We start from the raw sequence: 20595 nt of genomic DNA on the forward strand, positions 1-20595 counted from the left end.
TTTTGGTTTGAAAAATGCACCAAACTCCAAACCAACGTTTTATCATATGGTGACATGAAGCTGTATGAATGTGGACAAGCTAAACATGCTAACGACTAGCATCTCTTGGAGTAGCTGTTTGTTTCCTTGGAAACCGCTCAGGTTTAGTCAAAGAAAAGCAGCAGGTGGCGCTCTGTTCACAGTGCTCAACCAGAGTTCATGTACATTTATTCTTTAACATGTCGTGGAACATATAAAGATCTCATACTGCAGAAACAAAGTCATTTTTCTCTCTTTACATTTGTTTACAACTGTTTGTGAAGCGGCGTCGGTGAAACCCCGCCCCCCAGCCTGTACACGCAGTCCGTCAAATCAAACGCACCCGCCTCGCCCCTGAAACTGTCAGCCGCTGTGACCGGCGCCCCCTGCTGGAGCTGCAATGTACATATTTACAGGCGGATGTTGGTGGAAACAGAATGGATGCAGCTCCGCCCACATCGCCTCGACTGGCGATTGAACTGCGGATGGTTCAAAAATTCACATTAAAAAAACGTCAAAACAAACTTATTGCACCAGAACAAAGAACACGACTGAACATCAGTGTTTCCTCCGTCATAACACGTTAAAAAAAGGATGTTTATCTACAACCCTGACCCCGCCCACAATCAGCAAGCCCCGCCCACATGGAGCAGCCCTGCAAACGGAAAGAAATGAGCACGCTTGTTTCAAAAAAATTAAGAGCATTCCCTCCCCATCACCAAACCACTTTGGTTCAAACAAAACAAAAAACTCAATATTTAGAAAATTAAAAAGTATTAAATATTTTTTTGTATTAAAATTATTTAAAAACCCAAATAAACATCTGTGGATGGAGCCGAGGAGCTTTATATATTCTATATATTTTCATTTCTAAGTAAAAACTTCTTTCCGTCTCTTTAAATAAAAATAGAATCGGACCCGGTCGGTCACACTGAGCGCGCTCCGTGGCGGTCTGTGTGTCACGAGCGGCTCAGCTTGAACAGCACTTCGCACATGATGGCCGCCACCGCCGAGTTGAGGGCCGACGACAGCGAGATGTCCAGCAGCCGGCTCTCGTACAGGACGAACTCCGGCCGGTTCTCCTCCACGCTCGCCACGGCCAGCAGCGCCTTCGCCGCGCGGCACATCATGTTGATGCTGGGCGGCTCTGGCGGCGCGGCGGCGGCGTGCGGGTTCTGCTGGTACTGCGCCACGGCCAGGCTGTCCTCCAGGAAGCCGATCAGAGTTCCCACGCTGCCCTTCTGCAGGGCGACGGCCCGGGCCGCCGTGGCGTCGCCGCGCGCCAGGTTGGACAGCACGGCCACCGCCATCTCCCGGCACACCTGGCTGCGGCGCTCGCCCACCAGGCGCACCAGCGTGGCGAAGAGCTGGCGCTGGCGGCTGAAGGGGGGCGTGGCCAGCAGCAAGTCCACGTTGCAGTCCTGGACGCTCAGCTTGCAGAGGCACTCCAGGACGAGCCGCTGAGGCGACAGCGCCGCCGCGCTGCTCGCTCCACAGAACGGGTCCTGCGCCTCGGCGGACGGACAGACCATCCAGTGCAGCATCCCGTCCAGCACCGGCAGGACGATGTCCTCGGGGTACTGGGACAGGTCCAGCTGGCCCGACACGTTGGCCAGCGTCACCAGCGTGTTCTCCCGCAGCGCCGCCAGGCAGTCCCACCACCACTCGTCGCGGCTGCAGGCCCGGCCCGCTTCCTCCTCCCGTTGGTAGGTGGGCGGCGCCCGCTTCCTGCGCGGGTGGCTGTGGTGCAGCAGCACCAGCCGGCCCAGGATCAGAACCAGGCCCGCGTGGCGCGACAGCACGGCGTCGTTGCCGGGGACGAAGGAGAGGTTGCGGATGATGTTGGAGACGCAGACGCAGCGTCTGGCCAGGGAGTCCTGCCACGACTCGGCAGTGGACAGCGGCGCCTCGTCCCAGCAACGCGGCTCGTCCTCCTGCAGGCTGATGGCATTCTGAGCCTCAGCAGGGGCCGGGAGCTGACCTCTGACCTCAGAGGAAGAGCCTGCAGAGCAGAAACAGCAACAACCAGGAGCAGCTGATTAATGTCTGAATCGGGAGACGTTGAAGTGATAATCCAGCAAACTCCTTTTAAACGCTGCATCAGCAGGACAGGAAGAAAAAATACTGGAATAAAATTCCAGACTGACTTATTTATATTTTATATCAGAAGGTTTAAACTTTGCAGGTTTTTCCAGGCCGTACATGAAGTCAGCGCTGCAGACAGAGAGCACAGCCCCACATTGATCCGTTTACCTCCTTCATGACCCGTCTGCTCCTCCACTCCGTCTCGGTTCTGCTCCTCCTGCTCCGGGTCTGGGGGCCTGAAGTCTCCGGTTCGGGGCTCAAAGTGCGTCTGGATGTGAGACGTGGAGTCTCCTCCTCCGGCCTTCCAGTGCAGCAGGCCGCTGATGAAGCCGTCGGGTCGTGTTGGGTCGGCCCGGCGCTCCACCTCCTCCCAGCTCTCCCCGGCCTCCTCCACCCTGACCGGCCACTTGTCGTACTTGCTGCTCTGCTGAGCGAAACCCTCAGGTTTGGCTTCCTCAGGTTTGGCGTCCTCCGGGTCGAGCGGCGACGGCGCCTCCCCCAGGTCCTCGGGGGTCGTCTTCGGGCCCTCGGCCCCGACCTCGTACTCCTGCAGGATGCCGAACATCTGGATCAGGCAGCGGCGATAAAACTCCACGATGAGCTCCAGGAACCCGGGCAGCTGCACGTGGAGAAGCAAACATTTGGTTCTGATCTAAGAAACTTCCCTAAGCTCAACGTTGTCAGGCGCAGCGCCTCACCAGCGTCAGGCTGAACGAGCCCACAGTGCCGTTGTCGTACAGCAGGATGTTGAGGGTGTCCAGCGCCCAGGTGCTCTCCGCCAGGAGCCCCGACTTCAGTGACATCATCACCCGCCAGGCCTCCGGCGTTCCTGACAGAGCCGATCAGAGTGAAGTTTCACCAACTCAAATTTAAGACTTTTATCATGAATGAAATGTAATTCTGCATCACAATAGAATCGGACAACAGAAATTGCTAGCTAAATAGCAGCGGTACATCAGTTAGCCGATTAGCAGCAGCCGCAACCGCCTTAAGTCACAGAACAGAGTGAAGATGTGCAACAATAAAGTTTCACAAGAAAAAATATTACTACTTGGAACATGAGATTAATATTTCTGCCATAACAAAATTTAAAACCTGTTTGTAAAGTATTTGAGGCTAACTTATCGTTTTAAGGCCTTAATGTCAGAAACAAGAACAGCTAGCTCACTTCATCACTGGGTGATAGCTAGCTAGTATTAGCAGTTAGTTAGCGGTTAAGCTAAGCTTATATACATGAATTTAAGACTTTCTAAGGATGGCGCCTGATCATGTGACCTCTATGCAGAGCGGCTCACCTGTGTCCTTCGCTGTTAGCCGTCGCCATGGTTTGAGCTTGGGGGGTGTGGCCTCCACGGAGCCGGGCGGGAAAACGACCTCTCTGTAAACGAGGGGGAGGCCCTGATTGGCCGGGGGAACGGTGGGGACCACTGGTTTCTTAACGGGCAGGTAGGGGGCGCTGTTGGGGGACAGGGAGCCCACCGGAGGCCGGGGGAACGACGAGGGGCTCTGGGGGCGGGTCACGTGATTTGGGATGGTGGGCGTGGCCTGGAAAGAGGAGGGGGGATGCCTGGAGGGGAGCGGGGGCATGGAGGAAGAGGAGGAGGAAGAAGAGTGGGAGGGGAAGGGAGGTTGGCACTGGTTGAGGTGACTCGGGGCCCACTGGGTGTCCTGTGGGGGCCGGCCCTCCTGGTCGGGGAAGGGGGGCCCCTGACCCTGCCGGCTGTACGAGAACCCCATCTCTGTCCTGGGGGGCCACAAGCTGGGCTGCGGCCCCCCCTCCGCCGCAGGGGCCGTTCCAATCATGCCGTGCTGCGGGGGTCCCTGGCGGTCCCGGCCGTATGGGTACTGGTACTGTCCGGGGACGGGCCGGCGCTCGGGGCCTGAAAACCCCCCGGGTCCAGATCCATAGGGGCCGAAAGGGTCCGGCTGCTGGGAGCCGTACTGCTGCACGGCAAACGCCTCGCCTTCATGACGCTTAGCAGCCGGGAACATGGCTTCCATCGGACGCTTGTAGCCCTGCAGAGACAGACACCAGAACCGTCAGGGACCGGAACCGTCAGGGACCGGAACCGTCAGGGACCGGAACCGTCAGGGACCGGAACCGTCAGGGACCAGAACCGTCAGGGACCGTCAAAATCACAGCTTTGGTTTTTCAAGATGAATTTTTTGAAAATCTGGATTTTTCCCGTTTCTTTGGGTTTCCATAATTCAGAGTGATGTCAGCACATCCAGGGCGGCCATCTTGTTTTCCAGCTCCTGGACTTTGGATTCAGGTCAAATTTACGACAGAATATTAGGGCCAAGCTACAAGGTTTATTTTAAAAACGAGAATAAAATCGTAAAATGAGGAATGCTGATCAAACTTTAGTGCAAGTTTTAGAAATAGAACTTAATAGAAAATTATTATCAGTAGGTTTTAAGTTACTTTATTTTGAAGGAAGAACCACAAACTGCTCACATCAGATTCTCATAACTGAACTTTTTCCTCATAAAAACGACTTTTTAATTGTAATTCCAGGACATTTTTCTGCTAATATTATGACTATATCCACTGATACTCAGTGGGGAAATTGAAGTAAAAGATTTTCTGAAATTTTTGTCAAAACTGATGTGAGTGATCCAGACATCATTCCAGACAATGACCACTTCCTGTTTCCTGCACCATGTGACCCGGCTGGGCTAGTCTACAGGAACAGAGCGGGAGAACTCACCTGCTGCTGGGGGTAAAGGGGCTGATGGGAACCGTAGGCCATATTGTGAGGATACTGCTGACCAAAACCATCTTGTCCGTGCCTGAAGACAGAAACTGAGTTTTATTCAACCAGATTACACCAACATTTTAAAAAATATGAAAGTCAGCGGCCAAATTTCACTCAGGTTGTCACAACAATTTTAAACTTTACAGCAGAAACATTTCCTATAAAAATACAATTAACAACAATCCAAAAGTTAACTTCCTTAATCAGTGCAATAAGCAGAGGACGACACATTGGTTCAGAAAATATATAATGTGTCACTTTCTTTTTGGCAAAACAGTAGCTAAATATCCGTAAATACAAAAATAACCACAAGCAATATAAAACACAGATATATATAACAGTAAGCAATTCAAATATGAGTCACTGTGAATAAATAAATGAAACAAGCATGCACAGGAAATATTTGATTTATAGATTTGTAAATAAATCTATAAATGAATCCAGGGAAAAATGTGATTCAAGTCATTGAGTCGCTCATCTTTACAGGAAAATACATTTTGTTTCGAAACGAACTTGGAAGAAGTGGGAGATTTTGTGTTGATTTTGATGTAAATTAGCATCTTTCTATTAGAATCCATCAAATGATGAAAACTTTTTGTTCCATTCTGCCTCATATGCATTGAAAAAGCAGGGATCCTAATAGACAGCCCTGTGGAACGCCTCTAAGTTAAGAAACTGACAGTTATTAAACATTCTCTCACCTCTGCTGGGGGTATCTGTTGGGGGGATACATGCTGGCTTCATTGGCAGATGGGCCCGTGCTGTTCTGGCCTCCAGGGGGCGCCATGCTTCCCTCTGGGCCCATCACATGGTCCAATCTGCGCCACAGTGGTACCAACACTCAGCTGGTTTCAGGTTTAGATGTGGCATTAAGGAGCGACAGCGGAACCGGGTCTTACCTGCGATCGTAGCCGGGGCCGTAGGGGTACTGCGGCCTGGGCCCCATCCCTGACAGGGGGCCGGAGGGGGGTCCGCGGGGGAACATGTCCTGCATCGCACCGCTGGGCATCTGGCTCTGACCGAAGGTCTCGCCGGGAACCGGACCTGAACAAACCAAAATCCCTTTGAGTTTAATTTCTGCGTAAACACAGTTTTTCTGCCTGAAAGGAGGAAAACTGAACACTGACGGAGAAGCAAGCGGTGATGCAAGTGGATGTAAGTGAATGCTGTCCATATGTGGCCACCAGAGGGCAGCAGAGCACGTCTTCAGAACGCCTTCAGTTTGATACTAAACATTTATTCTGTCTGGTCTCACATAGAGGTGAGTTTATTTGTTTATTAGTAAAGAAACATTTATTCCACTTCCTGCAATGAATTCTGGGAAATTTAAGAGTGAGAGCTGAGCGGTTCTGCTCACCCTTTCTCGGTGCTCCATACGGGTCTGTGCTGGCGTCGTATTGCATTCTCATTGCGGGTTCTGTTGGACCCGCCCCCTGCTGGTAGGGCCCCCCACCGGGCCCCGGTCCCCGCTTGCTGTGAAAGCCCGGGTCGCTGCCGTCGAAGAACGGGTCCTGGACGCTCACGCCTCCCATGGTCCTGCAGGGAGACAAACAAATGCTCAGTCACGTTCACAGAAAACTAGCTAATCAGAAGGTTTGGACATGATATTTGCTTTAGACGCCCCTCCCCCACCTGTTTCCAGGCTGGGGAGCCATTTGGTTGTGCGGGGTGGACGAGCGCGTCGGCGGCTTCGGGTCTACTGGAGCGTCGGTGAGGGAGGAGCTGCTGGACTGCGGCGTGTTGGGGCCCTGAAACGAGCCTGAATTCGCTGCAGACACAAACAAAATGGCGTCGATACTTCCTCAAAGTTTTAGACGCTCAACACACACCTGACCGCTGTCTCCACCCAAAGCGCCTTTTCGTTGGAACTGAGGAAGTTATTTTGAATGTAGTTAATCCCTAAAGCAACAGTTCAAAATATGCAGAAAAAATATAGAAATTTTGAACAACCTTTAAAATAAAGTGCGAATTATTGGTATTTCCATCCACTAGTTTGTAGTAAATCAATCATGACACACAAAGTGTGATTTTGTCAGATGATTATTCTAGGTATGGTGGCAGTAAACAGGAAGCTGCCAACAATCATGAACTTAAAAACATGTTTGCGAAACTGAGGAGGTTATTTTGAAGTTTTACGTTTCCATCAACCTTTTCTAATGCGAAACTTGAAAAAAACAGGAACTTCAGAATTTATTTATTCCCAAATGTTATGATTTTGAATTTGAAATAAAGGTTTGAAAAGTTTTCCATAGTGCGATCTTCAAACCTTAAGAGTTCTTCCTGCTGATCAACAGCAACACGTTTTGTTTTCCCTGCAGAGTGGAATCACAGCTGCATTGTGGGTAACTGGGTCAAACCGAGGTCACTAATGTTTATATTTACACTGAGTTCACTGCTGACAGCGAGTCCATTACATAATCCATCCATGTGTGTGTGAGAAACAGGATCCCTGACAGCAGCTGCTTCCTCTTACAGTTCAGCATCGTCTTACCAGGAGAGGGCGGTTGACCCTTGACCTGCAGGGGTTTCTTAGCGTCCCCGGCTCCAGCAGTGGCGGCGTCGGGCGGAGGCTCCTCCCCTCGCTCCATCTTGCACTCGTAGGCGAACAGGTACTGGATGTACTGCTTCTTCAGGGAGCTGGCCGAGCTGCTGGACGTCCCGACGCTCAGCAGCGACGACAGCTCCCGCCACTTCTTGTTCTTGTTCACCTGAGGAGGAGAAACACGGTCCAGACGGGTCCAGACAGAACCGAGCAGAACAGAGAGGACAGCGTCTCACCATGGCCAGGCCGCCGATCGCTCGCACCGCCAGGTAGAGGCGGCACAGGTCCAGCGGCTTCCTGCCGACGGCCGGCAGGTTGGCGACGGGCGTCTCCCTGTCCTCCATGAAGGACAGGTAGCGGTCGACCCACAGGCGGCGCTCCGGCTCGCTGCCCATCTCGTACAGCTTGGTGATCTTCTCGTTGGTCAAGGTCGCCACGTTGGGCTTCTGCTGAAAGAGGCTGTGGCTTCAGGCACGAATTTCTCTCCATACATCTCTTTCCTAAGAGCATAGTGGGCGGGGCTTACTGGGCTGGACGGGGTCCTGAGCCAGAGGGGGCTGCCAACGCTGTCGCTGTCTTCCCCCACACAGGACGACACGCTGGCCGGGCTGGGGGACATCGGGCAGGCGGCGCTGGGCGGCGGAACCACACACTGCGAGCTGTAGCTGTCCTGCTGCAAAACACACACACAGGGACACACACACACAGGGACACACACACACACAGGGACACACACACAGGGACACACACACAGGGACACACACACACACACACACACACACACACAACACACACACACACACACACACACACACACACAGGGACACAAACACACAGGGACACACACACACAGGGACACACACACACAGGGACACAGGGACACACACACACACACACACACACACACACACACACACACACACACACACACACACACACACACACACACACACACACACACACACAGGTTTAAATGGAGTTTTTAATGAAGAGAAACTGAACGGTTTTGGTTCTGGAATCATTTAATCTGCCAAGAAATGTGGTGGAAGTGAGTTTCTTCATGAATTAAACATTAAATATGAGAAACTGGCTTGTTTGGAAAGAAAAGTGACGTCAACGTCAACCAACTGGAACCAACTGGAACCAACTGGAACCAATAGGAAAATTCAACTGCAGTACCACCATTCACCCCAAAGAGGGCAGCACTGAGACCAACTATTGCATTATTAAACAAATTTGCACAGAAATATGAGGATAGAACATTTAAGGACCAATTCAGACAGTTTATCTGCAAAAAAGCCGATTCATTTGAATCAAAAAGCTTCAATTAGACCTATAATGACAGATGAACAAACTCCACAAAAAATGGAGCAAAACTTTATTTCTCATGTTTCCACAATTCAAATTAATTTTCTTTTCCTTCCTCATCAAGAATTTTATAATGTCACTATTACATAATATTGGAAATGATCAATTTCCAATATTTATTTCTTGTTTTATTTTGATATTTTTTGTCACTTTCCATAATCTGTATTTAGTCAAAACAATGGTTATATTTATTATAACTTCATTTGTTATTCATTTTTCAGATTCTGTATTAATTTAATATTTAGTGTCACTGTTTTTAATGAATCATTTCTTTGTTATAGAGATAAAACAGAAGGTTTTTGTACGTGTTGTTCTTCTTTATGTGCATGTGGACCATGAGTCTGTTGAAAGAAATCAAATCAACCTTCAATTTGGTCGGATCAGCAGCAGAACCGACGGCGTCTCGTAGCTCGACCCGCTGCTTCAGGTCACGACTTCCTGTCCCGTCTGCCACCATCATCCCTAATCCTGCAAGCATGGAGAAAAAAATAAAACATCGATGATGGATTATAATCCCTGAGGCGCTGACGATTCCTACCTGGAGCGCTGTAAGGCGGGCCCTGAGGGGTCATCCTGCCTGAGCTGCTGAACGGACCTCCAGAACCTCCAGAACCTCCAGAACCTCTCATCGCTGTCATAGCTGAGTAGCTTCCCTGCCTGGTTTCAAACAAAACCAGCCAATATTAATACCAGAGATTAACTCCAGGTGATTAATCAATTTTGTCAATTACTATAGTTTTTTTTTTGTTGTTTTTTTTAAATCAGGATTTTTGTTGGACCCATGAAGTCTCTGTTCCTGTAATTCAGAGTGATGTCAGTTATTCCTCCTTTAAATCTCTTATTTCAGCTCTCAGACAGAGATCAGCCTGTCGGCCTCCACCCAGCAGGGGGCGCTCTCTCCTCCAGAGTGTCTCCTGTTTCTCACCTGCTGTGAGCGCTGAGAGAGGTGTTGGCACTCGGTCCAGAGTTGGGGCCCATGTCTGGGGGCTTGCAGCTGGCAGTGGCCCCTGGGGGCCCCATTCCCTGCCCGGCAGCCTGCGGCATGTTGGGGGAGGTGGGGGCCGCGGTGCCGGGTCCAGTCGTGTAGGGGCGGCCCCCGGCTCCGGGCCCGGGGCCTCGGCCCGACGGGGTGGAGGGGCCCTGCCCGTGCATGGGGCCGGCGGTGTTCAGCCCCATGCTGTTAGCCAGGTTGGGCCCCGAGCTGGGGCCGCTGTAGCCGGCCGCAGGGGTCCCGCCGTAGTGAGGGGGCCGAGGGTAAGTACCTGAGGAACCCCAGAACAAACGAGTTTATTCCTCTGTAGCTTTAAGGGCCACAGCAGAGCCGGCAGAGGGCCCAAAACCACGACTAGAGCAGAGAAACTTTAACATCACTTTATTCGAGTAACAAAGTATTTGGTAACAAGTTACTATCAGCTCTGCTCATGTCCTACCTGGGGGGCCGTAGGAGCCCTGTTGGTAGGAGCCGTGGAGCCCGGGGCCGGCCGGTGCTGGGTGGGGGGACGAGGGGCCGAAATGTGGCCCCTGGTTGCTGCGCTGCATGGAGGGAAGGAAACCTGAGGAAGAGCCAAACAGCAATCAGAGAAAACATCAACGCTCTGGGGCCCAAACATGGAGGCAAGGGGCCGAACCTCGATCTGGAGTCATGGCCAACTGGGAGGAGTGGGGGCCAATGTCTGATCCAGACACCTGGGGGCCCGCCTGGGGGCCTGAAACACACAGAACATGAGTTAAAACAACAAGGTCAAGCCACTCATCTTCATCAGCTTCATCAGCTTCATCCCACCTGGACCGCTGCTGCTGGTGGGGGACAGGGGCCCCGAGCGGGACCCGGCGGGGGACAGCGATGGGGACGGAGAGGGACCCGTCCGGGCCGGAGGGGGGAGGCGCGGCGAAACGTGGGGGGAGAAAGGAGAGCGGGCCCCCGGAGTCCCCTGGTCGCCCTGAGCACTGCCGGAACCGGAGGCCCCTGAACTCACCGCCGCCTCGGTGCCGGTCAGCAGGTCATCGATGGAGCGGGAAAGATCCTGGAGGAGAGAGGAGGCGGAGCTTAACACAAGGGGCGGAGCTCAGATACAGATTGGAGGAAAACATCAAGAGTTTAACTCGAAATAATCAATACTGTTCAAAATGTGACGAAGAAAAAAGTAAAAAGAAAAACAAAGAGAAAGAAAGAAGGGAAGGCTGAAAGAAACAGAAAATAGAAAGACAAGTAAAACAGAAGGAAAAGAAAATGAAATAAAGGAGGAAAAAAAGAAACAAAGAAATATAAAAATAAAAAAAAGAATAAAAAAGGAAAAACGAGCTAGGAAGAAAGAAAAAAGAAAATCAATAAAAGAAAACTTTTAATCCAGCCAATCAGAGCCCTCCCCCTCCAACAGCTCGACCAATCAGCACTCTGTGTTTCTCTGTGAGGAGCAGATGCAACGTGATGTTTGTATCTGCTCTGATCGCCACGTTTCTGGAGCAGAGAACCAGAACCAGGACCAGAACCAGGACCAGAACCAGGACCAGGACCAGAACCAGGACCAGGACCAGGACCAGAACCAGGACCAGAACCAGGACCAGAACCAGGACCAGGACCAGAACCAGGACCAGGACCAGAACCAGGACCAGGACCAGAACCAGGACCAGAACCAGGACCAGAACCAGGACCAGGACCAGGACCAGAACCAGAACCAGGACCAGAACCAGAACCAGAACCAGAACCAGACTCCTGGAAGCAGCACAGAGAGCTCACAACAACCAGAACCGCCACAGATGATGAAACCTGATGTCAGAGAGGAGAATCAGGTTGCCATAGCAACCCAAAGGCCTCAGATGGAGCAGAGACATTTTGATTGAAGCAGTCGATCAAACTCCATCATCCATCTACTGGGTTCTAGCCTCAGACTGGGCCGTGTGTGTGTGTGTGTGTGTGTATATGTGTGTGTGTGTATGTGTGTGTGTGTGTATGATTCATTTTCACTCCTCAATATGAGGAGATGAGATGGAGGACTTTCTCTAATCAAACAGGAAACCTCAGAAACCTCAGAAACCTCAGAAACCTTTGATCTCTGCTCATTACTGAGGATCTTCTCAAACCAGCCGTCGTCACGGCAACCGCATCGGCAGCACAACTTCAGACAGAGCGACGAGAGGAAGAGGACGACGGCGCAACATCTGAGACGAAGAGACGGCGAGAAGGAGGACGGATCGCAGCTGGAGGCGACACACTTAACGGGAGAAACAACCGAACCAGAACCTGAAGAATCGAACCAGAACCTAAAGAGGAGAACTCCTTCCTCTTCAGAGTCTGACCTTTTCTTCTTTGTAGATAAATGATAATTTTGTTGTAAAACAGGGCTTGAGGTGTTTGAGGAGCCGCTGACTCAGCGATTTGTTGTGAATCATCATTATTTCTGCTGGTCTCCCAGCAGGAAGCTGCAGCCGCTCAGAGCGTGATCTCTGCAGATTTCAGCGTCCAGGAGAAACGGACGGAGTTATTATAGATGAGGACAATCTGGCAGCAAGCGCCGCAGCGCAGCCTGAAATCTGCTCAATCTGCCTCACAGTCAGAGTCTGAATCACAACAACAAACAGCTCAGCGCTCTAAATAACTCAACAGTGACCCATCATGGTCAGCTTTCAAAATAAAACGTCTGCCTCAAGTCACTTCAGGTCACCAACCCAAACATTTGATCTGAATTCAGAGTCTGACTCACCGGCAGGCTGGACGGCCTGTCCTGCTGGCTCAAGTCCTCCTGGTTCAATTTCCCAGGAGTCATTGCTGCAGACTTGCCCCGCCCCCCGTACGCCTCCTGAGGAACTTCCTGCATGAAGCAGACAAAAAAACACGCCGTTAGAACCAACATCCCAAACATAAAAATCAGCAGCAGTTTGACTTTTAATCATCAACTTTAAGACACAAACAAATTATGATTGTTAAAATCAACCAATCAGCTTCTGTCAGTAGAGCTCCGCCCACAAGCTAAAATCAACCAATCAGCTTCTCTCTGTAAAGCTCCGCCCACAAGCCAAAATCAACCAATTAGCTTCTCTCTGTAGAGCTCCGCCCACAAGCCAAAATCAACCAATCAGCTTCTGTCTGTAGAGCTCCGCCCACAAGCTAAAATCAACCAATCAGCTTCTGTCTGTAGAGCTCCGCCCACAAGCCAAAATCAACCAATCAGCTTCTCTGGAAGGCCTTCAGGTTCTGATTTGTCTTCATATTTTCTGCAAGTGTTAAAAGATAAACATGAACGAATGTAAGGATGAATAGATGAATGAATCAACAGTTCTTCAACAGATTTTATGTTTTTTTTTCTAATCCTCAGTTTCTGCCGTGAGGCCGTCGTCTCCATGTCGTTGCTATGGAGACGGTGTGTCCTACCTGGGGTGGCAGCGGGCAGGGCTGCAGGTACGGCGGCTGGCTGGGGGCGGCCGGCTGCTGCTGGGGGGGGCTGAAGTACGGCGGCTGGCCTGGCTGGCTGAAGCTCAGGTTCTGTTGCTGGTGCTGTCCGTACTGGGAGCTCATCTGAGGTCAGAGGTCAACAACAATGTCTCTTTGGTTTAATCATCAAACAAGCCAAATTAGTTTGAGGATTTCTAAATATTTTTTTAACTTCCTCTTAAATTGTGATTATTTATATTTTTTGCTTACATTACTTAAAATATTATAATTTAGACATAAAACGTTTTATTACATTTGATCGGTTTAAGTGGATAAATATATTTTTGGATTTATGTATTTAATACATTTTAAGTTAGTTCTTAAGAAACTAAATGTAATAAATGTATCAGTTTAAAAACTTTCATCTGAAGTTTAACTCACAGTGCATATTTTGCACAATTTCTATCATTTTCTTAATGCATTTTAATTTTGGAAAATATATTTTTATTTAAGAATAATTATTTTATAAAACGTGAGTAAAACGTTCCAGGAGATTTCAGTCTAACCAACCAGAAGCTGAAAAGGAGAATTTGTGGATGCAGGACTAAAGGATTGTATCCCCTACTCTAGGATCTCTAACCAAACAGTCAAACAGATTTAAAGAGGAGCAGCAAAAGCAAATGAGCTGGAGTAGCACAGTTAGCCAAGAAGTGATAGCGTCATCCTGGATTATTGTCTCTGCTGCCTGGAGGTTGAGATGCTAGCATGCCAGGAAAACAGTCTTCAGTCAGAGGCCTATAAAGGTTTGTAGTAGCATTGACTGCTCCAGAAAATCCTTCATGAAATTGGTGTAAAATTCTTCTCACTCATTTTCAGACAAATACAGTAGCTAAAGTGACTGATTATTATGCTGCAAAATATTGTGTTCTTTTAATTGATTTGTCCAAATTAGAGAATGCATTTATATACACAATTTTAAACTATGTTTGTTTTTACTGAAAAACTTCCTCTGACCCCTATTACACTGACTGATGAGGCAAAACTAAAGAGTAAAGAGGCAAAACTAAAGAGTGTTGCGTAAAAACTGAGGAATGAAAACTTTTCAATCTTTAGACGAAAACATCCAAAGCTTCAGACGAATCCTCAGAAAGTCGAACATCTGCGGCTCAGAATCGTCGTTTTTGTCAGAATTCCTCCAGAAAGGCTGAAAAGCAGCAGAAGCCTCAGACCCAAATCAGCAGTCTGGAGTCTAAAAATAACCGGCTAGAGTCCCAAAATAGGCCGACCCAGACCGGCCGGGCCCGACCCGCTCCACTGCAGCAGTCTGCTCTGACATGTTGAGACAGAGACGCCTCACCTCAAGGTTCAGGAGCATCGAAATGGGTCAGACAGGAGAATGACGACGGGTAAAACACCCACAGCTTACTAAAATTACTGTACAGTTACATTTGTTACTCAGATTTATGTGAATCATCACCTCAGAGCCACAACCTGGTGACTGTCTCTGAAAGAGAGAGAATGTGTGGATTCTAGATGAAGGGAAAACGTTTTTTTCAAGTTAAGCAGGAGAAAAAACTGAAAATAAGAAGCAAAAACTAAGTTTATGTTGGTTTTCTAACACCTGCACACAGTTCATCAGGTCGTAGCTTATGTTTTACAACTCCCACTTAATAATATATGGAGTTCCTCAGGGTTAGCATCTCGGCCCATTTCTGTTGTACTCTGATTGTTTCTACATAATTTGACTGAAGTTGTTTGATCTTAGCAGAGATTCTCATGGTTTTCAGCGTTGGCCCAATAAAAAGGTGAAAAATATTGAACAATACTGGAAAATATATTGAAAAGATTTCGATTTAGAAGACCTACATTTATAAAATTATTTTGTAGTTTGCCATATTTTTATTTACTCCTGTTTTTTGTTGTATAATTACATAAGTGGATGACATAAATGTACTTCTTCTATGCTAATATGACACTTCTTTTGTGGTTGTATTGTAGCTCTGTTTGCAAACTAGAGAAAAATTTTTTTAGCTGTACTCTAGTCATTATCAGGACTGAAGGATAATTTACTTTTCTGGTGAGAAATCTAGTTTCAGCAAATATTAGAGCAAATGTTAAGCTAAATTCTGACTTTTAAAAAAATATTTTGGTAGTGAATCTTTAATGGTAAAATACATTTTCTGCTTTTAACAATACTAACATAAAAATGTGATTTATTGAATATTTAATAGATTGGAAAGCTAAATTTATGCACATTTAATTATCCAGTTTTGTGGAATAATAATCTGAATGGCGCCTCCTACCTGCTGCTGAGGGTACTGCATCCCTCCCATTGCCATCTGCCCCCTGCCAGACATTCCCATGGGGTATCTGTGGGATGGGGAGCTGTAGGGTTGTCCAGGGTACGGCGCCCCCTGCTGCTGGGAGTACGAGCTGTTGCTCATCCCGTAGAGCTGAGAGCGCTTCATCGCCATCGGGTCCATCGGCGCCACCTGCAGGCAACGACAAACAGAAAAATGAGGCAATTTCTATAAATTAGACTGAAAGATCGAACAAACATTGCTAGATTCACTTTAAAAACCCACATATAAAATACATAAAGAAACATTAATATATATAAAAGAATCTGACTTATTTATTATTCAGTAACTATTATATTCATTTAGCATAAAAGCTGCTTCTGATTTTATTGGCAATTAGTTCTGTTTTGGAAATTGTATTATTATGAAATTTTATATTACGATGATTGAAAACCATATTACATTTACAAAAAATTTTACATTTATTCTAAAAATGATTTTTTACATGTTTAATTTTTATTTTGCTTTTCCCTCCAACTTTCTGATCTTCATGGTGGGCTTCACCTTAAAAACAGTCATAGATGTTGATAAACTATCATTTATTAGTTATCAATATCATTAGCAGAAGTATTGCAGTTTAATATGTGATCAAACTTTATTTTACCAGCTATTAAGAATGAGTTCTTAAACACAGTAAAGACCTGTCGCAATAAATCAATTATACGCGTCTTGAATTAAAACAAACTCAATAATATCCGTCTGCATGATTTTTCTCTTTCTGCCAAAACTTAGATGATAACTAGCTCTTCGTTGGAAATACAATCTTATTTACAGAGATTTCATAATTCGTCTTATTTGTTCTTTTTTTAAATGTTTTGTGTTTATTGTGGATATTTAAAATATCTCCCAGTTCCAGTGTCAAATATTTACTAGAAATTAACGTTATGATCTCTGAGAATGTGTTCTTGCATTGCATTACTTGAAAATCTCAAAACAACAATCTAAAAATTTGTCACAAAAAGTTTTGGGTCATTTTATCAGCCAGCAAAATTTGTTATGAGTAACGTAGTCACAGTCAACAATCATACATTTGTAATCCTATTTATGCCTCAAGCAATTTAAGAATAAAATAACATTAAACTTTTACAGCCTAATATTCAGCCAACACTCCTACCTTATTAAGACATTCTATACTAAAACACCTTAAAAGTAAGTAAGTAAACTTTATTAATATAGCATCTTTTACAGGTTATCAACCACAAAGTGCTTTACAAAATATAACACATTAAATACAAAAAAATAAATAAAACAGAAAGAGATAAAACATGAAACATAATAAAACTAATTAGGCAAATCTGGATAAGTGTGTCTTCAACATTTTACATGATGAATAAGTTAGCACGTAAAATTTAACTATAAAATTAAGATATCTCATCATTTCTTTATGTCAGATTTTATCGTATAAAAATCTTCCCAGACAGATTCTCGTTATTATTTAATAAACTCAGAGATAAAACGGTTCCGGCAGCGTTTTGTTTTGGCTGCAGCAGGATGATGAGGGTTTGTGGAGCAGAAAGTCTCCTGCTGCTTCCTCACACTGACTGCAGGAGAGCAATAACCTGGGAGGCAACGAGCCACCGCCACGCCTGGATCAGCTTTAATGTCCGTGCTCACAACAAGGCTGACAGGTGAGGAAACCGAGAAATCCTTTCTGAATGAACGTAGAGACGGCTGATCAATAACCGGAATGTAAACAAACGATGGTTCTCATTTCAGGTCAGTTAAGAGGCGACAACAACAGAGTGCGTCTTTGTGCTTTGATTCAGCTATCAATTAATCTCAAAATTTCTGATTTTATTTTTGTTGCATGCAAAAAAACCTTCCAATATCACCAATTCAGTCCTGTTTGTCATTTTCCAATGCACCGCTTAATTTATAATCTATAACCTTGATCTAACCTCAGGAGTTCAGTTAAAGCTTTCAGAACCACATACAAAAATGTTCACATATGCCAAACCTTTTCACATTTCCCATGTTGAAAAAATAGCATTTTAAATTGCCTAAAGCACTTTGAATTGCCTTGTTGCTGAAAATGTGCTATATAAATTAAATTACCTTAGATTACCTAAAACTTCAAACTATGATACATTTCTTGACAGACCAACACAAAGAGAGAAATTAATGAAGTAGAAGGAAAAAATGTCACTTGCTAATGTGTTCAGATGTATTTAGAAATAAAGAAAACTTGGTCTGGGTTCAGTTGAAGTGACCAGATGAAGTTAAATCCAGAACAAAACTGGAAGAAAACCTCCAGTTCACCTTCCAGCAGGACAAACCAATTGAGATCACTGTAGCATCATGAGATAGAAGGCCTAGTCAAAGTCCAGACATTAATCCAATTGAGAAAGAAGCAAAACTTTCAGCTGGATACCAGAAGAGACTTGATGATTCCACAGAGTACTGACATTGGGTAGCTTTTCCTTCAAGATGTGTGTAAATTTTCTTCCAATTCTCAATTATAATTTGCGCATTGATGGTTCATGCAACTTTTAGACCTTCCTACATCTGAATTTCCAAACTGGCATTAAATACGCAACTTAAATAACATTTGTTTATAATTGATGCTATGGAAAGGAGTTTGGAAAAACCCTTAAAGTTCTTTAAATATCACTTAACCTCTATTTTTAAGCCGAGACCCTCATTAGATGAAATGATAATTACTATGACGAAAGCAATTAAAAGTTGACAGTTAAAATCCTGCTTGATGTCCCGGGCAGGGCGCCAGGCTGACCGGTGTCAGAGACTGCTGCCTCCGGCTGGCTGGCAGCTGCAGCTGCGGGGCAGCTGTGTATTTATCCCGGTGCTGATGGGCACATGGCTAATCTGCATGTGTGAAGGTCAGGGCTCCTGTTTGGAGACTTGGACACTGGGGCGTTTTGCCCATAAATCTCTGTACAGATCAGGAGCTCAAACCTGAACAGCTTTGATAAATAAATACTGGATTTAACTCACAATTTGGGCCGTTTTCTGACGAAAGTATCGGTAAAAAAACGACGTGATTTTCGGCTTTATTGACTAAAAAGACGGGCTAATTAGCCTATGATAAGAGGTTACTGGGTGTCAGGGGAGGAATTAGCTGTCAGATAATTTCTGACCCTTGTAATCATCTTTTAATGTTCCCAAATGTAGTTAAATTACTTTAAGGTTGATTAAAATGAGGAAATATAACCGTTAACGGTTGTTTCCGCGAGATCTGCTCGGGCCTACGAGGCTAACATTAGCTTAGCATATCGAGCTAAACACGGAGTCACCTTGGACACAAAATACAACATTTTATCAATATTTTGTACCTCTATTTGGTGATAATCTATATTCCCTATAGAAATAGAACATGCAGTGTTGTATTTTGTTAAGTAATTAGTCCAAAATACCAGGAATCCGCGTGTCGTGTTGTGTAAATTAGGTCTGTCACTGATACCAGAAGCTAGCGGGGTTAGCATAGCGGCTAACTGACATAACAGACCGAGATGGGTGTCTTTATCTGAGAAAAACAGACGTTAATTCCGGTTAAATCACCTGAGATCTGCCGCTGCTCGGTCCGTTGTGACCCGGGTGACTCCTCTGTTGTCCCCCCCAACCATGCGCTGCTGCTGATCCGTACTGGGAGCCCGTGTCTTCCGCCGGCCCCACACCCGCCTGGTGCTGCTGAACCGCGGGATTACTGTAATCTGAATATCCGCCTCCGTAGCCGCGCATCATCGGACTCGGAGACGTTAATAACTGGTTCAAAGTCGGTGTAGCCCCCGAAGGGTGCTGCTGACCCTGTCCGGGAAACCGCTGGAATCCTCCTCCGCCTCCTCCAGCCGCAGAACTGGCGGCCACCATAGCCGCTTTGGCCGGGTTAGCGGCGGTCGGGCCCAGCAGGCTGTTCCCCTGCCGTGAGGGGCTCATCATGCCCCCGTAGCCACCGCTCCCGTAGCCCGCTCGGTAGTTCGGATAATGGTTGTACGGGCTGTTGTTGCTGTAGCCTTCGTGGGAGTTGTGGACCTGGTCCATGGTGCCGTGTACCGTGTGTGCCGCCGCTGTTACCCCAGTCCCTGGGCTTTGTTGTCCGCCATGTTGATCAAAGCAAGGCCCTCCTCTTCCATTCCCATAATAATGATTAAACTGGGAGCTGGTCCCAGTCGGAGGAGGGTTGTTGTTGCTGCTGTTGCTGTCTGATCCCAGGCTGGCATCCATCCGCTCCTCCTCCTCCTCCTGACTGGTTCAGCTGGTGTTGCTCCGCTTGTCGGCTGCTCCCCTCCTGGAGGAGGTTTTCTTCCTCTTCATGGTGCTGCAGCTCCCCTGTTGCTGCTGCTGCTGCTGTTTACAGTCTTGTTGTGGTTAATTCCTGGGGTTGATGCTGCAGGATAAACTGGGAAGATGAGGAGAATTGAGATTAAAGTCACAACTCTGAGATTAAAGTCGAATTATGAAATTTACTAGAAAGAAACGTGGAAAATTTTTATGGAATAATTCTGACATTTTGAGATTGATCTCAGACATTTTCTAGAAAAAACAGCAAAATCTCTGAGCTTGAAAAGTAAAAAAAAAAATTGTCAAAGAAAATTTCTGAAATTTTTAGATTAATTTTGGAATTTTGGGAGCAAAAATCAAGAACATTTCAGAGCTTGAAATGATGAAAATTCAGCTGAGCCAGAAAATTTTGATTTAAATATTAGACATTTTTTGGAGAAAACAAGTACATTCCTGAACTTGAAAAATTTCAGGCTCAGCAATTTTCTACAAAAAAAATTCTAGCTTGAAAACTTAAAAATTTGAAATGAACCTAGACATTTTTAGATTAATTTCTGAAATTTTCTGCAAAAATTATGATCATTTCTGAGCTTGATAAGTTGAAAATTTGCTCAAAAAATTGAAATGTTTACATTAAGTTAGAAATGTTCTAAGACAAAACAAGAAAATTTCTGAGTTACAAAAGTTGCAAATTTTGAGAAAAATATTCAGAAAATTTAAAATTAATCACAGAAATGATTCTGAATAAAAAAAGAAAATGTCTCAATTTGTAACTTGAATGTTTATGTGAAAAAACTTCAAAATTTGAATTTCAAAAGTGTTTTTAAGCTCAAACATTTTCTGAGTGTGAAAATGTAG

The 20595-nt window shown here is 46.3% G+C and overlaps 1 protein-coding gene across 5 annotated transcripts; it reads right to left on the reverse strand.

The window, feature by feature from the left end:
• Positions 1–170: 170 nt before the first annotated feature.
• On the reverse strand, positions 171–19800 carry arid1b (AT rich interactive domain 1B (SWI1-like)). 5 transcript variants are annotated; one of them, XM_055023940.1, is made up of 22 exons: positions 19018–19800; positions 15445–15633; positions 13142–13285; positions 12474–12581; positions 10556–10796; positions 10401–10478; positions 10203–10325; positions 9698–10034; positions 9311–9429; positions 9137–9240; positions 7931–8074; positions 7641–7853; positions 7354–7570; positions 6495–6630; positions 6220–6398; positions 5762–5906; positions 5564–5680; positions 4815–4896; positions 3399–4119; positions 2802–2932; positions 2272–2722; positions 171–2020 (listed from the first exon to the last, which is right to left on the reverse strand). In XM_055023940.1, the coding sequence occupies exons 1-22, from the start codon at positions 19678–19680 to the stop codon at positions 978–980; spliced, it is 5685 nt and encodes a 1894-aa protein (XP_054879915.1). In that variant the 5' UTR covers positions 19681–19800; the 3' UTR covers positions 171–977. The 5 variants fall into 5 exon arrangements, with proteins under 5 accessions (XP_054879915.1, XP_054879916.1, XP_054879914.1 ...); XM_055023941.1 differs by having other exon boundaries at positions 7641–7850; positions 19018–19799; XM_055023939.1 differs by having other exon boundaries at positions 7641–7850; positions 7931–8077; positions 19018–19799.
• Positions 19801–20595: the final 795 nt, after the last annotated feature.

This window comes from Poeciliopsis prolifica, unplaced genomic scaffold, assembly GCF_027474105.1.
Source record: "Poeciliopsis prolifica strain line A6 unplaced genomic scaffold, Auburn_PproV2 SCAFFOLD111, whole genome shotgun sequence".
Lineage (NCBI taxonomy): Eukaryota > Metazoa > Chordata > Actinopteri > Cyprinodontiformes > Poeciliidae > Poeciliopsis > Poeciliopsis prolifica.

Excerpts from the sequence above, each read along its gene's own strand:
- arid1b (XM_055023938.1), bottom strand. The coding sequence starts at position 19,680 with ATGGATGCCAGCCTGGGATCAGACAGCAACAGCAGCAACAACAACCCT. Across the intron at positions 5,907-6,219 it reads GTATGGAGCACCGAGAAAGG|GTCCGGTTCCCGGCGAGACC; the intron begins GTGAGCAGAACC and ends TGGTTTGTTCAG. Across the intron at positions 2,723-2,801 it reads GCTCGTTCAGCCTGACGCTG|CTGCCCGGGTTCCTGGAGCT; the intron begins GTGAGGCGCTGC and ends CTCCACGTGCAG.